Here is a 23,563-nt window from a genome sequence, read left to right as displayed (position 1 = left end):
AATTTTGGTCCAAATTCTTTTTTTCAAAAAAACGGTCAGATTTTGGACCAAATAGTGTAGTATGACATTGAGGTCGACGACATAGTATAGTATGACGTTTTGTCACATTTTGGGCCAAAAAATAAAATTTCAATAAAATTTCAGATTTTGGACGACATAGTATAGTATGTCGTTTTTGTCAAATTTTGGTCCAAATTCTTTTTTTCAAAAAAATTGTCAGATTTTAGACCAAATAGTGTAGTATGACATTGAGGTCGACAACATAGTATAGTAGGACGTTTTGTCACAATTTGGGGCTAAAAAAAAAATTCTAGAAAATTTCTGATTTTGGACGACATAGTATAGTATGTCGTTTTTGTCAAATTTTGGTCCAAATTCTTTTTTTCAAAAAAATGGTCAGATATTAGACCAAATAGTGTAGTATGACATTGAGGTCGAAGACATAGTATAGTATGACGTTTTGGTCACATTTTGGGCTAAAAAAAAAAATTTCAATAAAATTTCTGATTTTGGACGACATAGTATAGTATGTCGTTTTTGTCAAATTTTGGACCAAAATGTTTTTTTCAAAAAAATTGTCAGATTTTAGACCAAATAGTGTAGTATGACATTGAGGTCGACGACATAGTATAGCAGGACGTTTTGTCACATTTTGGGCCAAAAAAAAAAATTTCAATAAACTTTCAGATTTTGGACGACATAGTATAGTATGTCGTTTTTGTCAAATTTTGGTCCAAATTCTTTTTTTCAAAAATATGGTCAGATTTTAGACCAAATACTGTAGTATGACATTGAGGTCGACAACATAGTATAGTATGACGTTTTGTCACATTTTGGGCTAAAAAAAAAAATTATCATTTTGGACGACATTGTATAGTATGTCGTTTTTGTCAATTTTGGACCAAATTTGTTTTTTCAAAAAAATTGTCAGATTTTAGACCAAATAGTGTAGTATGACATTGAGGTCGACGACATAGTATAGCAGGACGTTTTGTCACATTTTGGGCCAAAAAAAAAATTTCAATAAACTTTCAGATTTTGGACGACATAGTATAGTATGTCGTTTTTGTCAAATTTTGGACCAAATTCTTTTTTTCAAAAAAATGGTCAGATATTAGACCAAATAGTGTAGTATGACATTGAGGTCGACAACATAGTATAGTAGGACGTTTTGTCACATTTTGGGCTAAAAAAAAAAATTACAAAAAAATTTCCCATTTTGGACGACATAGTATAGTATGTCGTTTTTGTCAAATTTTGGTCCAAATTCTTTTTTTCAAAAAATGGTTAGATATTAGACCAAATAGTGTAGTATGACATTGAGGTCTAAGACATAGTATAGTATGACGTTTTGGTCACATTTTGGGCTAAAAAAAAAAATTTCAATAAAATTTCTGATTTTGGACGACATAGTATAGTATGTCGTTTTTGTCACATTTTGGTCCAAATTCTTTTTTTCAAAAAAATGGTCAGATTTTGGACCAAATAGTGTAGTATGACATTGAGGTAAACGACATAGTATAGCATGACGTTTTGGTCACATTCTGGACACATTTTTTATTATTTTTTTAATTGTCCGATTTTGGACGACATAGTAAAGTATGTCGTTTTTGTCAAATTTTGGACCAAATTCTTTTTTTCAAAAAAATGGTCAGATTTTGGACCAAATAGTGTAGTATGACATTGAGGTCGACAACATAGTATAGTAGGACGTTTTGTCACAATTTGGGGCTAAAAAAAAAATTACAAAAAAATTTCTGATTTTGGACGACATAGTATAGTATGTCGTTTTTGTCAAATTTTGGTCCAAATTCTTTTTTTCAAAAAAATGGTCAGATATTAGACCAAATAGTGTAGTATGACATTGAGGTCGACAACATAGTATAGTAGGACGTTTTGTCACATCTTGGGCTAAAAAAAAAATTACAAAAAAATTTCCCATTTTGGACGACATAGTATAGTATGTCGTTTTTGTCAAATTTTGGACCAAAATGTTTTTTTCAAAAAAATTGTCAGATTTTAGACCAAATAGTGTAGTATGACATTGAGGTCGACGACATAGTATAGTAGGACGTTTTGTCACATATTGGGGCTAAAAAAAAATTCTATAAAATTTCTGATTTTGGACGACATAGTATAGCATGTCGTTTTTGTCAAATTTTGGACCAAATTCTTTTTTTCAAAAAAATGGTCAGATTTTGGACCAAATAGTGTAGTATGACATTGAGGTCGACGACATAGTATAGTAGGACGTTTTGTCACATATTGGGGCTAAAAAAAAAATTCTATAAAATTTCTGATTTTGGACGACATAGTATAGTATGTCGTTTTTGTCAAATTTTGGACCAAATTCTTTTTTTCAAAAAAATGGTCAGATTTTGGACCAAATAGTGTAGTATGACATTGAGGTCGACAACATAGTATAGTAGGACGTTTTGTCACAATTTGGGGCTAAAAAAAAAATTCTAGAAAATTTCTGATTTAGAACGACATAGTATATAGTATGTCGTTTTTGTCAAATTTTTGACCAAATTCTTTTTTTCAAAAAAATGGTCAGATTTTGGACCAAATAGTGTAGTATGACATTGAGGTCGACAACATAGTATAGTAGGACGTTTTGTCACAATTTGGGGCTAAAAAAAAAATTCTATAAAAATTCTGATTTTGGACGACATAGTATAGTATGTCGTTTTTGTCAAATTTTGGACCAAATTCTTTTTTTCAAAAAAATGGTCAGATTTTGGACCAAATAGTGTAGTATGACATTGAGGTCGACAACATAGTATAGTAGGACATTTTGTCACATTTTGGGCTAAAAAAAAAAATTACAAAAAAAAATCCCATTTTGGACGACATAGTATAGTATGTTGTTTTTGTCAAATTTTGGACCAAAATGTTTTTTCAAAAAAATTGTCAGATTTTAGACCAAATAGTGTAGTATGACATTGAGGTCGACGACATAGTATAGTAGGACGTTTTGTCACATATTGGGGCTAAAAAAAAATTCTATAAAATTTCTGATTTTGGACGACATAGTATAGTATGATGTTTTTGTCAAATTTTGGACCAAATTTGTTTTTTCAAAAAAAATGGTCAGATTTTGCACAAAATAGTATAATATGACATTGAGCTCGACGACATAGTATAGTATGACGTTTTGTCACATTCTGGGCTAAAAAAAGAATTTCACATTTTTTTTCCGATTTTGGACGACATAGTATAGTATGACGTTTTGTCACATTTTGGGCTAAATAAAAAGTTTCAATATTTTTTTCCAATTTTGGACGACATAGTATAGTATGATGTTTTTGTCAATTTTGGACCAAATTTGTTTTTTCAAAAAAATGGTCAGATTTTGCACGAAGTAGTGTAGTATGACATTGAGGTCGACGACATAGTATAGTATGACGTTTTGTCACATTCTGGGCTAAAAAAGAAATTTCAATTTTCTTTTCCGATTTTGGACCACATAGTATTGTATGATGTTTTTGTCAAATTTTGGACCAAATTTGTTTTTTCAAAAAAATTGTCAGATTTTGCACGAAATAGTGTAGTATGACATTGAGGTCAATGACATAATATAGTATGACGTTTTGTCACATTCTGGGCTAAAAAAAAAATTCAATTTTCTTTTCCGATTTTGGACGACATAGTATAGTATGACGTTTTTGTCAAATTTTGGACCAAATTTTTTTTTTCAAAAAAATGGTCAGATTGTGGACTAAATAGTGTAGTATGACATTGAGGTTGACGACATAGTATAGTATGACGTTTTGTCACATTTTGGGCTAAAAAATAAAATTTCAAAAAAATGTATCAGATTTTGGACGACATAGTATACTATGACGTTTTTGTCAAATTTTGGACCAAATTAGTTTTTTCAAAAAAATGGTTAGATTGTGGACGAAATAGTGTAGTATGACATTGAGGTCACATTCTGGGCTAAAAAAGAATTTAATTTTTTTTTTTCGATTTTGGACGACAGTATAGTATGATGTTTTTGTCAAATTTTGGACCAAATTTGTTTTTTCAAAAAAAATGGTCAGATTTTGCACAAAATAGTATAATATGACATTGAGCTCGACGACATAGTATAGTATGATGTTTTGTCACATTCTGGGCTAAAAAAGAAATTTCAATTTTCTTTTCCGATTTTGGACGACATAGTATAGTATGACGTTTTTGTCAAATTTTGGACCAAATTTGTTTTTTCAAAAAAAATGGTCAGATTTTGCACAAAATAGTATAATATGACATTGAGCTCGACGACATAGTATAGTATGATGTTTTGTCACATTCTGGGCTAAAAAAGAAATTTCAATTTTCTTTTCCGATTTTGGACGACATAGTATAGTATGACGTTTTGGTCAAATTTTGGACCAAATTTGTTTTTTCAAAAAAATGGTCAGATTGTGGACGAAATAGTGTAGTATGATATTGAGGTCGATGACATAGTATAGTAGGACATTTTGTCACATTTTGGGCTAAAAAAAAAAATTACAAAAAAAAATCCCATTTTGGACGACATAGTATAGTATGTTGTTTTTGTCAAATTTTGGACCAAAATGTTTTTTCAAAAAAATTGTCAGATTTTAGACCAAATAGTGTAGTATGACATTGAGGTCGACGACATAGTATAGTAGGACGTTTTGTCACATATTGGGGCTAAAAAAAAATTCTATAAAATTTCTGATTTTGGACGACATAGTATAGTATGATGTTTTTGTCAAATTTTGGACCAAATTTGTTTTTTCAAAAAAAATGGTCAGATTTTGCACAAAATAGTATAATATGACATTGAGCTCGACGACATAGTATAGTATGACGTTTTGTCACATTCTGGGCTAAAAAAAGAATTTCACATTTTTTTCCCGATTTTGGACGACATAGTATAGTATGACGTTTTGTCACATTTTGGGCTAAATAAAAAGTTTCAATATTTTTTTCCAATTTTGGACGACATAGTATAGTATGATGTTTTTGTCAATTTTGGACCAAATTTGTTTTTTCAAAAAAATGGTCAGATTTTGCACGAAGTAGTGTAGTATGACATTGAGGTCGACGACATAGTATAGTATGACGTTTTGTCACATTCTGGGCTAAAAAAGAAATTTCAATTTTCTTTTCCGATTTTGGACCACATAGTATTGTATGATGTTTTTGTCAAATTTTGGACCAAATTTGTTTTTTCAAAAAAATTGTCAGATTTTGCACGAAATAGTGTAGTATGACATTGAGGTCAATGACATAATATAGTATGACGTTTTGTCACATTCTGGGCTAAAAAAAAATTTCAATTTTCTTTTCCGATTTTGGACCACATAGTATAGTATGACGTTTTTGTCAAATTTTGGACCAAATTTTTTTTTTCAAAAAAATGGTCAGATTGTGGACTAAATAGTGTAGTATGACATTGAGGTTGACGACATAGTATAGTATGACGTTTTGTCACATTTTGGGCTAAAAAATAAAATTTCAAAAAAATGTATCAGATTTTGGACGACATAGTATACTATGACGTTTTTGTCAAATTTTGGACCAAATTAGTTTTTTCAAAAAAATGGTTAGATTGTGGACGAAATAGTGTAGTATGACATTGAGGTCACATTCTGGGCTAAAAAAGAATTTAATTTTTTTTTTTCGATTTTGGACGACAGTATAGTATGATGTTTTTGTCAAATTTTGGACCAAATTTGTTTTTTCAAAAAAAATGGTCAGATTTTGCACAAAATAGTTTAGTATGACATTGAGGTCGACAACATAGTATAGTATGACGTTTTGTCACATTTTGGGCTGAAAAAAGAAAATTTCAAAAAAATTATCCGATTTTGGACGACATAGTAAAGTATGACGTTTTTGTCAAATTTTGGACCAAATTTGTTTTTTCAAAAAAAATGGTCAGATTTTGCACAAAATAGTATAATATGACATTGGGCTCGACGACATAGTATAGTATGATGTTTTGTCACATTCTGGGCTAAAAAAGAAATTTCAATTTTCTTTTCCGATTTTGGACGACATAGTATAGTATGACGTTTTTGTCAAATTTTGGACCAAATTTGTTTTTTCAAAAAAAATGGTCAGATTTTGCACAAAATAGTATAATATGACATTGAGCTCGACGACATAGTATAGTATGATGTTTTGTCACATTCTGGGCTAAAAAAGAAATTTCAATTTTCTTTTCCGATTTTGGACGACATAGTATAGTATGACGTTTTGGTCAAATTTTGGACCAAATTTGTTTTTTCAAAAAAATGGTCAGATTGTGGACGAAATAGTGTAGTATGATATTGAGGTCGATGACATAGAATGGTATGATGTTTTGTCACATTCTGGGCTAAAAAAGAAATTTCAATTTTCTTTTCCGATTTTGGACGACATAGTAGAGTATGATGTTTTTGTCAATTTTGGACCAAATTTGTTTTTTCAAAAAAATGGTCAGATTGTGGACGAAATAGTGTAGTATGACATTGAGGTCGATGACATAATATAGTATGACGTTATGTCACATTTTGGGCTAAAAATAACATTTCAAAAAATTATCAGATTTTGGACGACAAAGTATAGTATGATGTTTTTGTCAAATTTTGGACCAAATTTGTTTTTTCAAAAAAATGGTCAGATTTTGCACGAAATAGTGTAGTATGACATTGAGGTCACATTCTGGGCTAAAAAAGAAATTTCAATTTTCTTTTCCGATTTTGGACGACATAGTATAGTATGACGTTTTGGTCAAATTTTGGACCAAATTTGTTTTTTCAAAAAAATGGTCAGATTGTGGACGAAATAGTGTAGTATGATATTGAGCTCGACGACATAGTATAGTATGATGTTTTGTCACATTCTGGGCTAAAAAAGAAATTTCAATTTTCTTTTCCGATTTTGGACGACATAGTAGAGTATGATGTTTTTGTCAATTTTGGACCAAATTTGTTTTTTCAAAAAAATGGTCAGATTGTGGACGAAATAGTGTAGTATGACATTGAGGTCGATGACATAATATAGTATGACGTTATGTCACATTTTGGGCTAAAAATAACATTTCAAAAAATTATCAGATTTTGGACGACATAGTATAGTATGATGTTTTTGTCAAATTTTGGACCAAATTTGTTTTTTCAAAAAAATGGTCAGATTTTGCACGAAATAGTGTAGTATGACATTGAGGTCACATTCTGGGCTAAAAAAGAAATTTCAATTTTCTTTTCCGATTTTGGACGACAGTATAGTATGATGTTTTTGTCAAATTTTGGACCAAATTTGTTTTTTCAAAAAAAATGGTCAGATTTTGCACAAAATAGTATAATATGACATTGAGCTCGACGACATAGTATAGTATGATGTTTTGTCACATTCTGGGCTAAAAAAGAAATTTCAATTTTCTTTTCCGATTTTGGACGACATAGTATAGTATGACGTTTTTGTCAAATTTTGGACCAAATTTGTTTTTTCAAAAAAAATGGTCAGATTTTGCACAAAATAGTATAATATGACATTGAGCTCGACGACATAGTATAGTATGATGTTTTGTCACATTCTGGGCTAAAAAAGAAATTTCAATTTTCTTTTCCGATTTTGGACGACATCGTATAGTATGACGTTTTGGTCAAATTTTGGACCAAATTTGTTTTTTCAAAAAAATGGTCAGATTGTGGACGAAATAGTGTAGTATGATATTGAGGTCGATGACATAGAATGGTATGATGTTTTGTCACATTCTGGGCTAAAAAAGAAATTTCAATTTTCTTTTCCGATTTTGGACGACATAGTAGAGTATGATGTTTTTGTCAATTTTGGACCAAATTTGTTTTTTCAAAAAAATGGTCAGATTGTGGACGAAATAGTGTAGTATGACATTGAGGTCGATGACATAATATAGTATGACGTTATGTCACATTTTGGGCTAAAAATAACATTTCAAAAAATTATCAGATTTTGGACGACATAGTATAGTATGATGTTTTTGTCAAATTTTGGACCAAATTTGTTTTTTCAAAAAAATGGTCAGATTTTGCACGAAATAGTGTAGTATGACATTGAGGTCAATGACATAATATAGTATGACGTTTTGTCACATTTTGGGCTAAAAAAGAACATTTCAAAAAAATGGTCAGATTTTGCACAAAATAGTATAGTATGACATTGAGCTCGACGACATAGTATAGTATGACGTTTTGTCAGATTTTGGGCTAAAAAAGAAATTTCAATTTTCTTTTCCGATTTTGGACCACATAGTATAGTATGATGTTTTTGTCAATTTTGGACCAAATTTGTTTTTTCAAAAAAATGGTCAGATTTTGCACGAAATAGTGTAGTATGACATTGAGGTCGATGACATAGTATAGTATGACGTTTTGTCACATTCTGGGCTAAAAAAAGAATTTCCATTTTTTTTTTCGATTTTGGACGACATAGTATAGTATGACGTTTTTGTCAAATTTTGGACCAAATTTTTTTTTTTCAAAAAAATGGTCAGATTGTGGACTAAATAGTGTAGTATGACATTGAGGTTGACGACATAGTATAGTATGACGTTTTGTCACATTTTGGGCTAACAAAGAAATTTCAATTTTCTTTTCCGATTTTGGACCACATAGTATAGTATGATGTTTTTGTCAATTTTGGACCAAATTTGTTTTTTCAAAAAAATGGTCAGATTTTGCACGAAATAGTGTAGTATGACATTGAGGTCGATGACATAGTATAGTATGACGTTTTGTCACATTCTGGGCTAAAAAAAGAATTTCCATTTTTTTTTTCGATTTTGGACGACATAGTATACTATGACGTTTTTGTCAAATTTTGGACCAAATTAGTTTTTTCAAAAAAATGGTTAGATTGTGGACGAAATAGTGTAGTATGACATTGAGGTCACATTCTGGGCTAAAAAAGAATTTAATTTTTTTTTTTCGATTTTGGACGACAGTATAGTATGATGTTTTTGTCAAATTTTGGACCAAATTTGTTTTTTCAAAAAAAATGGTCAGATTTTGCACAAAATAGTTTAGTATGACATTGAGGTCGACAACATAGTATAGTATGACGTTTTGTCACATTTTGGGCTGAAAAAAGAAAATTTCAAAAAAATTATCCGATTTTGGACGACATAGTAAAGTATGACGTTTTTGTCAAATTTTGGACCAAATTAGTTTTTTCAAAAAAATGGTTAGATTGTGGACGAAATAGTGTAGTATGACATTGAGGTCACATTCTGGGCTAAAAAAGAATTAAATTGGTTTTTTTTCGATTTTGGACGACATAGTATAGTATGATGTTTTTGTCAAATTTTGGACCAAATTTGTTCGTTCAAAAAAATGGTCAGATTGTGGACGAAAAATGTATACTCTATAAACTCTATAAATACTCTACTCACCCCGTTGACGAGCGTGATCTCGACAATCCCGACACACAAACCTCATCAGATACTGTGCACACAGACCCAAGTCAGACAGAGAGGATGTTAAACATGAGCCACATTTATTTTCAGTATGAACATAGAAATATACACGGTGTAAGACTGGAGCAAGATTCATGTGCGGGTTCACGTCACGATAAAGTGCAAGGTTATTCGCTCGGCGGACGATGGAAGCAGCACAAGCGTTCATTAGACGCCGGGCGTCGTCGTCGTGACAATGCGTTAATGGCATGAGCTCAGTGGTTATCACAAACTGTATCAAAATTCAGATAAACAGGTTCGTTTAAAGAATAAATTATACATTCAGGTCAACGTACAAAAATAAGGATTAAAAAAATACATGTGTCTTCCTGCTGCTGCTGCTGCTGCGTTCTCTCTGCCTCATATTTCAAGTCTTAATGACATCAGTCTTGTGTTAAGAAACCAAAAACAAAAGCTGGGTCAATAAGTGTGTGTTTAGTGCTAAGGTTTGAATTGTGGTTGTGGTTAAGGTTAGAGTGAGGGCTGAGGGAATGCATTACATCTATGAGTGTCCACACTAAGAACACTGTACAAGAATGTGTGTGTAGTAGTCTGTGAGGACACATTATGATACAAACGCATCCTTGTGAGGACATTTTAGCAGGTTTTTGTTAACACTCACTAAGAACCCTGTACGAGAATATATATTTGTGTGTGTGTTTTCTTGTATTTGTTACCTCTTTAGGACCTCTTTTAGCCTGAACTCTGACCTGGTCCGGACCAGTATGAAGACTCAAAACATGGTCCTAATGAGGCAGAACCTTAATTCTGAGGAGCGTCTGATGACGGTTAGGCTGTCCTAATGAACGGAGGTCAATGCTGAGTGTGAGTGTGAGAAAGAGAGAGGGAGAGAGAGAGACATTAGCTCCACAGCCAACAACAACAACAACAGAATTACTTCAACATCAGGCACTTCCATTCCCTGCAGTTTCATTATGAAACACTCAGACAGTTCTCGGATCTCATGAGACACTCGTTGACCACACGGCGTGGGACCAACGACACACGGACCAATGAGACGCCGCCGTGGGACGATTCCGCAGACGCGACGACACGTCGAAGATACAGGGCTGCAACTTAAAGATAGTTTTCATGATTGTTATTGGTCCTTAAAATTACTCCACGAAGCAAAAGCTATCATTTATCACCATTTATCGTCAAAGAAAACTAAAATAAACCAGGAAATATTCAGTTTGAGAGGCTGAATTACTTGGTAATTAATCTAATAGTCTATTAACATCATTTAATTATTGCAGCCCTACATATGAATACTTCTGTTTGATAAAAATAATTATGCAAAACATGTCAGATTGGAGGTAAAAATGTCACTTTTAAGAACGATTTTAAATGTAAATACTGTTAACACTGAGTCTTGTTGAGAGGGTTAAGGAAAACTGTGACAACTTTAATCTGGTAATCTCAGATTGAACTGATTTAAAACTGCAGGTCTAACCCTAGAAAGACGTCCCCACGATGAACGGATGAACTGAAGATAACGACGCGTTTCAACCGCACGCGTCGAGTGTTTGTCTAAGTTTCTAGTTCGGCGATGATTCGTTTCACAGATTAATTGCGCTGCGGTTGCACTGGAGGACAGAAGCATGCAGTCAGGTGTGTCTTGTGTTTTCACGGGTTTTTTTACGGCTACAACACTCAGCATCGTTACTCACTGTAGGTTACATGTGTACGTTATGTTTTATACGGAGTCCAGTTCTGACTGAAGTACAGAGATACGGCAGGGTCACGTTTACATGCACAGAGGACTTGAAACTCTTCAGTGATGAAACACACACACTAAAAGCAAGTCTTAACCCTCAAAAAGCTCTTTAAAAGGAGGTGACAAAATGTCCTCACACCCTAATTGTTGTACGTTTTCTTTCCTCACAAAGACGCACACACAAAAAACAAACAAAGGACTCGTAACAGAAGAGAAAATATAAGGTAGGTGTGAGAAAACTGATTCAAAAACTCACTTAATGACTGTTTTTAAGGGGATTTCAAGTTACTCCATCCATTTATCCAAGCAGGTTACACTCAGGACAGGTCACAACAACCAAAGCAAAGTCTCTGGACTGTGGGAGGAAGCTGGAGAAAACCCAAAGAGACACGAGGAGAAAATAAAAACTCAGCCATAATTGGACCAGAACCTGCTCATATTTTGGTTCTCAGTGCCAAAAAGTGCAATAATTAATTAGCCAAGTGCTAATTGCTAACATTTCCTTTTGTCTCTGTTAAAAGCCGCTAATATTGATAAAGATCTAATGCCCCGTTGTTACGTGGAACAGCTCAGCTCAACCTACAGCTAACTCTACCTGGAGTTCACCTCACGTCCATGTGACTCTGTGCATGTAAACGAAAAACCACCGACCCCCGACTGACAAAGAAAGTGATTGCAAAGAAGAAAAACACGAACGCCAACGTTGCCGCCTTGACCACGGTTTAAAACACAGTCCAGAGCCTTCGCTGCAGAGCTAACGCTGTCAACCCCCCCGACCCCTCTCATCTCTTCATCACGACCTTCAGCCTCTGAAGAAGCCACTGGCCATTCTCGACTCTCTGAAAGTCACTGTGAGGGCGTTGAGGGTGACGTCCGTGACGGTCACCTCTCCCGGACAAAGGGCGGGTCTCCACGCGTCGCCCGGCTCCTCTGGCGCAGTGACGCCGCACCACGTGTCTGTCCTCTCTTGTCCTGAAGGGGGGGACAGAAACACAGACAGGACGTGGGACTGAGCAGGGTTCTAACCTGAGGACCCTTACTGTTGTGAGGCAAACATGCTAACCGTTAGCTCCACTGTTTATTATGATAGCATTGGTGCAATGATCTGAACAGATTATCTCTGCTTTGAGAGCCGCTAAACTATATAGTAGTGGTGAGCACATTAATGCGTAACAGCGTCAACGTTAACGCGCGTTAACACACAACGCCGTTTCCATGACGACTGACTGGAAAAAAGATGCACGTGACGTCATGTTTACGTGACTCCCGATTGTTAAAATGAGTCTCTAAAGTAACGCTAAACTTTAAAAACAGAGGCACACATACGCAGTTACACAGGTACGCTGGTTATTTGTAGCGCTGCTCTTTTCCTTTAATAAACAGACCGCTCCAGTTCCACTGTAGGCGCGCTAACCGGCGCTAAATGAGCTACCACAGCTAATGGCGCTAACTGCTCTTCCGGTCAGTCCTCATGGAAACAGCGTCATGCGTTAAACTAGTGCCCACCTCTACTATATAGCACTCTGCTAGCTGATGTCATTCAATCCCAGCATGCAACACTCCAAAGCAAAACAAGCCACACTCTTCAGATCCACAGATATATATACAAACTCTCCCTCCCTCAGCTCTCAGCCCACTTCCTTGCATTTTTCAAAATCAGACATTGGGCAGATTTAGCCTCAACTGACACACTCACCATTAAAGAAGTCTCCCGTCGTCTCCTTTTCAGCCTTGACTGTCTCCTCCTCTTTCCTTTCCTCCTCTTCCTTTTCCTCCTCTTCCTTTTCCTCCTCTTCCTCCTCCTCTTCCTCCTCCTCCTCCTCCTCCAGACCTTCCCAGTCTTCCAGCGTTGGACTCGGAGGATTTGAGTCAAAGTACCTGAACCGCGGCCTCCTGGATTTGCTCCTGTGACACTGTTGTTCGTCGTCGTCCTCCTCCTCCTCCTCCTCGTCGTTGTTGTCCTCGTAGTCGTACGACTCGTCCTCGTCCTCCGAGACCCGCGAGCGCGTCAGGGAGAGACGCAGCCGAGGCGGCGGCGTCTCCGGTGTCTTGTGAGCGCTGCGGAGATCCATGGTGTAGACGGAGTCCTGGGTGGAAAAAAATGCATCTGTTATTGTTCCAATAAATTATATAGACGCAGAATGTGGCACAATGCAGCAACACTAAGGCAAATATCAATGTATTTATTCCTTTATTCCTAAGTACATATGGACGGACAACTTATCAATAACTATGACAATTATTCTGATTGTTAAAGTCTACATTTTACCTGCAAATGGAGTCTTTTGCCTTTGGATCCTTTCCTCCTGTGACTCAGAGCTCTGTCTCTCTGCTCTCTGGGAAAAGAGAAAAAACACTTTATGAAGAACGTCAACATGAACGTCTGGGTAACTATGATGGTGATGAACCAAGAGTTTTAACTTTTAACAGCAGTTCCCATCCATTTGCACCTTATTTAAATATATATATAGGAGTTGTGTTTTTGTGTGAAAGCGGCAGCTCAGTATCGAATAACAGACCACATTTGGAGATTGTTATAGAGATTCTCTTTGCACAACTTTTCTCTAATCTCAGTCCACCGTCCAAGGCCACATGCTGGGAACAGCAGCAGCAGCAGCAGACCGGTCTTGGATCTGGATCTGCTGAGTCTTTAATGATGAATATAATGCTCAAAGAATCCTGCGCTCGTTCTCCACTGTGAATCAAGTCTTCAGGCTGCTGTTCATGTGACACACTGAGCTGATACTTACTTCTCTTCGTAGGCCTGCACCAGCCGCTGGTCCAGGATGTGTTCCTCTGGTTCCCATGTGCTGTATCTGCAACACAAAAGAAAACCGTAGATGAATTCATGCCGGTATAAAACAGTAAGGTCTGAATAATTTATTTATCTATATTTGATTGTTAGGGCTGCCGACTATTTAGATAATAGATAAACCTGATTAAGTGCGTTTCATCTATGAAATTAAATTGAATTAAATTGAATATTGTTGGGTCTGTGAACATAACAAAACAACTTCATTATAAACATTTTTCAACATTTTCTTCTTTTGACAACACATGTGACTAATTAAAAGAGAACATATTCACCAAGAGTAAATTATAATGTTTGGTTTCGGTCATAACACGCACGTTTTTATCCTATAGTAGTTAATATTTTGATGGTGTCAGGGACTCTGCCAAGTCAGAAAATAGCTATTAAATGTTTTACCTAAGTTGTTCAGCCCTAAATGCTTCATACACACTCACACTCGCCACTTTCTTCAGCACACCAGTTCAACTGCTTGTTAATCCTAATTGGTCAAATTACACGGAGGCAACTCGGTGCGCGTAGACAAGGTCGAGGCGACCTGTTGGAGGTCAAACTGAGCATCACAATGAGGAAGAAATGTGATTTAAGTGACTTTGAACGTGGCATGGTTGTTGGTTTCAGAAAATGTTCACGCGTGACCAACTCTAGTATTAATGCTATGGGTGAAAACGCCATAACAATGACAGTAACTCAAATAAACACTGTCTTACAGCATTTCAAACCATGAAGCAGGTGTTCACGCCCACCACTGTACCTAATAAAGTGGCCAGTAAAGTGTACATATTCACATCACAATCCAACACTTATAATTAACTATATAATCCATTCCTCTCACCACTGATGTTACTTACTTTGGAGGCCATCCTTTCCACTTCAGCAGATACTCCACATTTCCCTGCGGAGACATTAGAGTTTCATTAGGTTCTATCACAGTGACACAGTGGTTTCTACCACACGCATAAACACACACATCAAAACATTCATACATCCTCAAAATAAACCTCGACGTTACCAGCTGATGTGACCAAACACCAGATTCAAATTCAGAGATGAAATGATTTAGATTTTGGTCAAAATTTCACATAGTAAACTCTATATCTGCTCAGCTGGAGGAAGTCAGGAAGTAGAAATTATGGAGAGGATTAATTATGAAAGATGAAGCTGGAGATCGTTCATCCTTTCTTTCTTCTTATTTGTCGTTTCCTTTCCTTTGTTCCTCGTGTCGGTGTGTGTGTGTGTGTGTGTATGTGAAAGAAACACAATCTACACCTGTTAAAATCTACACTATCTTAACCCTATGTATGAGTGACATCATGTTTACATTTTGCTAGAAAGAAAACAAAACTGTGAAATAACCTAACTGTACCTTTAGGAAAAAAAAAACACAGAGGAAGACGGAAATATTTATTTACTATTCATCTTCATTTAAAAATGTACATATCTATAAAGCATTCAAAAATATATATATATATGGTTTTCATGTAAAGAGGTTACATTACTCAGTTTGTTCTGAGTAGGAGTCTGTGGCGCGGACGCCGGTAAGAAAGGTGTGTGTGTGGGAGGACGCTGCCACCAAGCACATGAATCCTCCTCAGCTTTCCACAAGGACCTTGTGGTAAAGCGCGGTCCTCGTCTCTCATCCTCTTCCTACCGTCCACAGACGAGCGACTTCCACGTTGACGGCTCGGCGCGTTGGCGTCGCCCGGTCGACTGATGGACTGCTGAGAGCTCCGAGGCGCCGGCTCCTCTGCATGCTGCACCTGCTTGCGTGTGGTGGTGGTGGTGGTGGTGGTGGTGTTGGACCCCGTGATGGTCTTGAAGTCATCCACAGCCAGTCGAAGGAACCTGTTGGGGATGAGGTGATCGGGCGAGACGTGCGACTTCCTGCACGTGAAGCAGGTTTGCTTCTGTGAGCGCAACAGTGCAGCTCGGATGCATCCATGGCAGTAACTGTATCTGCAGCACGGCGTGATGACGGCGTCTCTTATTAAATCGCTGCAGATTGGACAGAGCAGTTCTTGAGGAGCTGGATGTGAACTGACCTTCTGTGATGGCAGTGGAGCACTGGGCGGAGCACAGGGAGTAGGCGTCTTCTTCTTCTCTCGTGCGTACACTTCTGCATTTATGGCAGGTATCATATACTCTCCAGTGTTGGTTAACATGGCCCCTTTGGTTCCTGACTCCACTTTCACCATGAAGCTGCGAGGAATCCCCTTACTGGTCTTCACAGACTTAGGAGCCTTGTCTCCACTCTGACACTGGACCATCAGCATGGGACAATGTTGAATGTAGTGACCCGGTTTTAGACAGCGAAAGCAGGTGTAGTTGGCAGGTGGAGGTCGAACTGACGTCTGGGAGTGATACGTAGAGCCATATAGTGAGCTGGACTGATGCATCATGGCTGCAATCTTGTCCTCGTCCGATGCATTTGCATTACAAATGTCAGCAGTCGTGAGAAGTTTAGCGAGCGAAGAATCGGCGGCTGCAGAAGACGGCGCGCAACAACGCTCGCTGCGTGGATCGACAATCTTAGGCGCCCTGCCAGCCGATTTCAATCCAACAACTGGAACGCGTTGCACTGTCACAGACGAGTATATCGGGACGTGGGCTTCACCATCTGTGTATTCCTGTCGAGACTGTGCATCCGTGATCCGCAGGTCACATCGCGTGGCGCCGAGCCGCTCCTGCACCATTATCTGCCTCCTGAGCTGGTTGAGAGTGATGTGCAGCCCCTCGAACTTGACTGTGTTGTAGTTGAGTTTGGAGAAAAACTTGTAATGAACACACAGCATCTTCGCAGGTTCAAGCTTGTGAGTCGATTGTCAAGTGCAGAGTAAAAAACAAAAAAAACACACACTTGGCACGAAAAAAAATAAAAAATAAAATACAGTATGAGCAATAAAACGATCTTTTCTCTCTCTTCTCAATTCGTGCAGAGTTCTGCAGAAAGTGACCTGCAGCAGTTTGCAGCTGGCAGTTGGACTAGCGCTTTATATGGACGCGATGACGTATCAAAGGACACTCAGATCATATGAATTTGATGACGTATCAAAGGACACTCTGATCCCGTTGCCAAATTTGATGACGTATTAAGGGACAAATCACGACGTGACTTGAAATAAACGTGTCACGTAGCATCATTTAAATCCACATTAGCATATTTTGAATCGAAGAAAACAAGGGATTTGATTTGTTTCCCCCCCCCCTCTCAAAGTTCACGCACAAATTAGTTTTCAAAATTGAATTATTTAAATGATCGTGATCATATACGCGTTCTTACACCATCTCCAGAGCTGTACGTTTAGAAAATAAAACGAACTAACGAACACAATCAATAATATTACACCGATAAACAAACCGCAAAGCAACATTAGCAGCTTTGCTAACGTTAGCTAAATCGCTAAATCGCTAACGTTGGCAAAGCTGCTAATGTTGCTTTGCGGTATTCTGCCACAACCGCTGTGGCAGAATACAGGTAAACACACACATAAAAAGCTTCGGCAAAATATTTGTCAACAAATGTACAAAATGTACTATAGAGAAGACCTTAGACCTTATAATCTTTGTAGGCGAATGTTGAGATTTAAATGACTTGTGTGCGTGTTAGGTTGGCTAGCGTTAGCAACTTCGCTAGCGTTAGCAACGTTACGGCAACACACCGTGGAATGTCAACATTAAAACGTGACATTAAGAGGAAAATAAAAAAATTTTTTATTTCACTCACCAAACAATGTGAATTAATATCCAAGTTGGAAGATTCCTTAAACGTGATGGTTACTCCATCTGTGTGTGTGTGTGTGTGTGTGTGTGAGGTGAATCAGGACCTTAGTGCTGGCACCAAAATAGTACTCTTTTTTTTATTTAAATGTAGATAATCAGTGAATTATATTAATATATAACACAAGTGGTTACAGCAGTTAATAATAATAAGTTTGGTTGTTGTACAAAACGTAAACATGTCCCTCATTTTGACAGTGAAGTCCCCAAAAACACTGTTTTAAGTGTGGTTCTATGAGGTTTTCACACTGAATTTGTAAAGTATAACCTAATGTAACCCAGAATAAAAATTTACACACCAGATTAAGTCTATGATGTGTTTTTTTCTCCTGATTTTTAAGATATCATAGCATCTTACTGTATATTTATGCTGTATTTCATACACTCGCTATATGGCATTTGTGGTGGTTCCTAGTTTAAGAGAACAAAAACAAAACCCAATAAAGTCAGATATGATTAAAATAAGTTAATGTTAGTAATAAAAACATTCACAGAAAGGGAGAAAGAAAGTAATTCTCATTTCTGTCTTCATGCGTTCCACTTAATTTGGATTGGCTCCACTTTCTGCTCTTTTGCTGAAAACAGGAAGACTCCAGACTCAGAAACACTGGACGTTCTGTTACTGAGTAAATATCAAAAGCCGACCACGGTTTTTCAGTCTGAAGCCAAACTTTTGTTATCACTCGAGGTATTTTTCGAGGAAGTTTGGGGGCCAGAGGCAAGAGGAACAAAATCAAACAGACCGTTTTATTCAAGCACAAACAGTCTCGACGTTATTAAATGTAGAAATTCTGCATTGACTGGATCATTGTTTTTATACGTAGACTCAAATAAACACAACATATCACACGTTCACCTGCAGCAGCACAATAACAACACACGTGGTCATTATTAACTTACAGTAACTCTCATTAAAATCAATTATCTGGACATTACTTTGTATCAAAAATACTTTCTACTGATTACCAAGCTATCATTATTCTATTTATTACCAAGACATTGGCTGATGTTAAGTGTAAACACTGTAGTTTGTCCATTGTTATTTACAAACTATTAGTTTGAATAATATATCCTCATTAACACGCTATTGCTATGACCTGGATATTGGAAATAATATTGTATTACTGCAATATTCTCTCCTTATTAATACAATTTAGTTACTATTATTACCATTTCATTACCTGGCTAATGTCAACATTACATAACATTGTATTACAGTGATATAATCTCTGTATTAACACACTGTTTCTATGATATTTGCATGTTATGACCTGGATATCGGAAATAACATTGTACTACTGCGATATTCTCTCCTTATTAATACAGTGTTACTATTATTACCATTTCATTACCTGGCTAATGTCAATAACATTGTTTTACAGTGATATAATCTCTGTATTAACACAACACTACGTCCATGTTATTACTTGGACATTTTAAATAACACCGTATTTATATTATTACCATTTTTATTACCTGGCTAATGGCAATAACATTGCATTACAGTGATATAATCTCTGTATTAAAACAGTGTTGTTATTGATATTGTCATGTTATTATTTGGAGATTGTAAATAACATGGCATTGCAATGATATTCTCTCCTTATTAATACCCTACTATTACTATTATTACCATAATAACATGATATTACTGTGATATTATCTTATCTTATGTTAGAATTGTCATGACCTGGATAATCAAAATAACATTAATGTGATATTATGTAAACACTAATAGTCTTATTATCATTGTTATCATGCTATTACCTGACAGATAACATGACATTATTGTCACTTATTAATGGAATATTCTTACTACCTGATATTACTCATCATCAGTGTAATAGTACACACCTATTCCAGTACTACACCACTCTCTATAGCCATGTTGTTGTTGTTGTTGTAATGTAGTGGATTTAGAAGTAGTATCCTCCTCCTCCACTGTCACGCACACACACACACACACACGGACACACACACGCACGCGCACACACGTCAGTGTTTACCTTCCGAACTCTTTTCTTGACGATCGATTCCACGGCGAACACTTGCTCTCCGATCGCTGACAGCTCCATCTCTGAGCTTTCAGATGCGGACACTGTGCTAACATTCAGCGGGGGATGACAGCGTCTCTCCCCCGGGCTTCTTCTTCTTATTATTATTATTATTATTGTTGTTCTTTTTCTTCTTCTTCTTCTTCTTCTTTTTCTTCTTCTTCTCGTCTCCCTCTCTCCTCCTCGCGCACTTCAGGAGCTCGTGTATGCAAACACGCTGCTCTGTGCTGGATCTTTCTGCGCGCGCGTCCGGTGACTTCACAAAAATCTGCGACACATCTGCTGCACACCGCTAACGCGCGCGCCCGCCGCCGAGAACGCGCTCCCGGTGAGTGGACGCGCGCCACCGGCAGCAGCTTCATCATAAGGGAGAGGGGGGGGGGGGCTGTTCACGAGAGAGGGGAGGGGCCCCAAAGGACATGACCCCTGACCTCTGACCTGGAGAAGAGGGCATAAAAATAACACGTCAAGATTATTCTCAGCCAAGGGAAGAGGATTAGGGTCTTTTGTGTTTATTTTAAATAAAACAGCATGGATTCTGAGATTAAAGTCAGAGAGAAAAAAAGGCTGAAGTTTGAGATTATAATCAGAGAAAATTAGTCAGAATTCGGAGATTAAAGTCAGAGATTAAAAGTCACAATTCTGAGATTATAGTCAGAGATTAAAAGTCACAATTCTGAGATTATAATCAGAGAATAAAAGTAAGAATTCTGAGATTATAGTCAGCGAAAAAAAAAGTCAGAATTCTGAGATTATAGTGAGAGAAAAAAAAGTCAGAATTCTGAGATTATAGTCAGAGAACAAAAGTCAGAATTCTGAGATTAAAAATCAGAGAAAAAAAATCGAACTCTGAGATTAAAGTCAGAATTATAAGATTAAAGTCAGAGAAAAAAATATCTGAATTCTGAGATTAAAGTCAGAATATTGAGGGAAAAAGTCAGAATTCTGAGATTATAATCAGAGAATAAAAGTAAGAATTCTGAGATTAAAGTCAGAGAATAAAAGTAAATATTCTGAGATTAAAGTCAGAGAATAAAAGTAAGAATTCTGAGATTAAAGTCAGAGAATAAAAGTAAATATTCTGAGATTAAAGTCAGAGAATAAAAATAAGAATTCTGAGATTAAAGTCAGAGAAAAAAATATCTGAATTCTGAGATTAAATTCAGAATATTGAGGGAAAAAAGCCAGAACATTGAAGACAAAAGTCAGAATTCTACGTCATTATCAGTCTAGTAACAAATGTACATTGTGTTGTACTCTTAAATACTTTACACAGTTTGACACAAAAAGTTTCTTTGCATGTAGAAGCAATAAGTGCAGTGAACACACACACACACACACACACACACAGCGTCTTATACATAAAGTGCCATTATAAGCTTTTTTATTCTTTTATATGCAAAAAAAAAATAGAAAAAAAGAAAAAAAAATACAGAGACAATCAAGATTCCATTTAAAGAAGAAGAGCCGAACAGATTGTCATGGCAAAAAAAACATGAAAATAAAAGTTGAATGCACTTGTGAGACACGAGTAATGACCTCAACCCTGTCCATGATTCACTGAACGTCTGCACAACGGACTGCAATCATACAGTTTCCTTTCAAAATAATAACAATAATAACAAGAAGGCATGCACCATTTAAAAAAAAAAAATGATATCATCTTTATAAAAAAAATCATTCAAATAACATAAAGTCCTTGGCTGCGCAAAGTGGGAACATCAGCAAGAGATTATGAGCTAATCTGGGGTTTGAGCGTCAGCTGCTTCTCCTCTAAACTTTAGGTGCTTTGGAATAAATCTCCTGAAATGGCATCGAACGGCACAGCCTCTCTTAATCGTTCAGAGCAACACACACACGCACACACATATATATATATCATTTCTTCTCTAATGTAAACAAGTTAAGGCCAACATTGTCGTGAACACACAACACTTACTTAGATACAAATCTGATCCCACGAGAACCGCGACGTCGACGCTTTCCACTGAACGACGACCGACGCGACTCACGTCCGTCAACTTTCACTCGTCTTTCCGCTTATTCTTATTCATGATCTTCCTTTTTTTAAACATCTAATACTCAGTCGCACTGAACCGTCTCTCACACCGACAGCTTCCCTTTACGCAAACGACAACAAAGCGAAAAAAAAAAAAAAAAAACTTCACTGATCACTGTGGACTGTAGTGAGACAGACTGTGACGTCCTGTCAGAGCTGGATTTGGCAGGTTTGATCAGAGATGTTTAAGAGGAGGAGGAGGAGGAGGAGGAGGAGGAGGAGGAGGAGGAGGAGGAGGAGGAGCTCTGCTTCAGATGAGCTCTTGTGCTACAGAGGGAAACAGCGGTGGACGAAAAAAAAAAAGAAGGATGAAATTAAGTCTCATCTCTCGTGCGTGTGTCCAATATTATACTTGGTGGTTGTAAACAAGCGAGTGATACGACAGAGTTAAACGTTTGTTTACTGTGTTTTTGAAAGTTTTGAAGGGTGAAATGGTTCTCATCAGCAGATTAAGTCAATTAGTTACCACCTACTAATTACCTAACTACTGAGCTACTGCCGCTTTTCCACTACACGGTCCCGGCACGACTCGCCTCCACACTACACGGTTTGGATGGTTTTCCATTACAAGTGGGCTTATATCAAGATTTTTAGACATTTCCTTTGCTAAATAGTGGGAGATTAAAGGCGCCATATGTAAGAATGTGGCCAAAAACGGTTACTACATTCAAATTCAAAATACCGAGGTCTTTCAGGTTTCGTTTTCTGACGTAACTGGCAACCCGTGGTTGCTCAGCATCTGAGACTCTACTGACTGCAATGATTGGTAGGCGGCGGTAGGTGGCGCCACATGCCAAAAACATGATTTCAAAACATAAACATGATTTGCAGTCTGCAAAATATTTTTTTTAATGTAAATATTTTGTCTGTACTGTTGTTGTTGGTGAGTTCAGTTTGTTATATGAACATTATTCCTGAGTCTCTGTGACATATTAGGAGGATTTTATGATTTATGACATAATGCACCTTTAACCCAAGTTTTAAGACTTTTTAACTGAGCTACAGTTCAGTATGGACTCTGCTCGCTCGGAACCTCACTAGAGCGAGAGAAAAAGAAAAAAGGTTCTATCGCCAACAATGGAAAAACAAAAGACTCCCCCCAAAAAAATGGTGATAAAAATGGTGATAGCGTCTACGGAATCACGCCCAAAATGTAATCACTTGTTTTGGGTCCCATTGCTGAAAATTTCAGCCAAATCCGTCCGCGACTTTTCCAGTTATCTTACAGACAGACAAACAAACGTCGGCGAAAACATATACCTCATCCGCGTTCTGTGCCAGGACCATGTAGCGGGAGAATTGACTGCAAGGCTGCATCCGTAGACTGACTGTACATAACAAAAAAGAAAAAAAAGAAAAAAAAACACAGGAGTAGCAATAAACTGAGCAGCCACCAGAGGGCGACACCCCTTCGATTGCAAAACAAACCGACGACGTTTAAATGATTTATTTAAACTTCCACGACCGATCGCTAGTTTCGGGTCACGATTATCGGATCGCGACGTCGATTTTACGGAGAATTTTGTTCCCGTTTATGGACGATAACTCAATCTGCTGATGGAATTACGTCTTTTTTTTTCTACTAAGCCTTGAACTATTGCTTTTTGATTGAAAGGTTTTACAAACACAGTATAAATGTACTCGAGGATCACGACCGCATTTCATTTCCTTTTACACCCTAAACGTTCTCTAGCTCTGTGGGATTATT

At 36.8% G+C, this 23,563-nt stretch overlaps 1 protein-coding gene across 1 annotated transcript; it reads right to left on the bottom strand.

Moving 5' to 3' along the window:
• Window positions 1-11,958: 11,958 nt before the first annotated feature.
• On the bottom strand, window positions 11,959-19,817 carry cbx7b (chromobox homolog 7b; the record flags this gene model as incomplete). Its single annotated transcript, XM_083903778.1, has 7 exons — window positions 11,959-12,128; window positions 12,608-12,686; window positions 12,956-13,243; window positions 13,426-13,492; window positions 13,907-13,972; window positions 14,817-14,860; window positions 19,749-19,817. The coding sequence occupies 7 exons, from the start codon at window positions 19,815-19,817 to the stop codon at window positions 11,959-11,961; spliced, it is 783 nt and encodes a 260-aa protein (XP_083759904.1).
• Window positions 19,818-23,563: the final 3,746 nt, after the last annotated feature.

This window comes from Microchirus variegatus, assembly GCF_963457635.1.
Source record: "Microchirus variegatus genome assembly, chromosome: 17".
NCBI lineage: Eukaryota > Metazoa > Chordata > Actinopteri > Pleuronectiformes > Soleidae > Microchirus > Microchirus variegatus.
The sequence above is the reverse complement of the archived record's forward strand: the minus strand, read 5'-3'. Positions and strand labels throughout refer to the sequence as shown.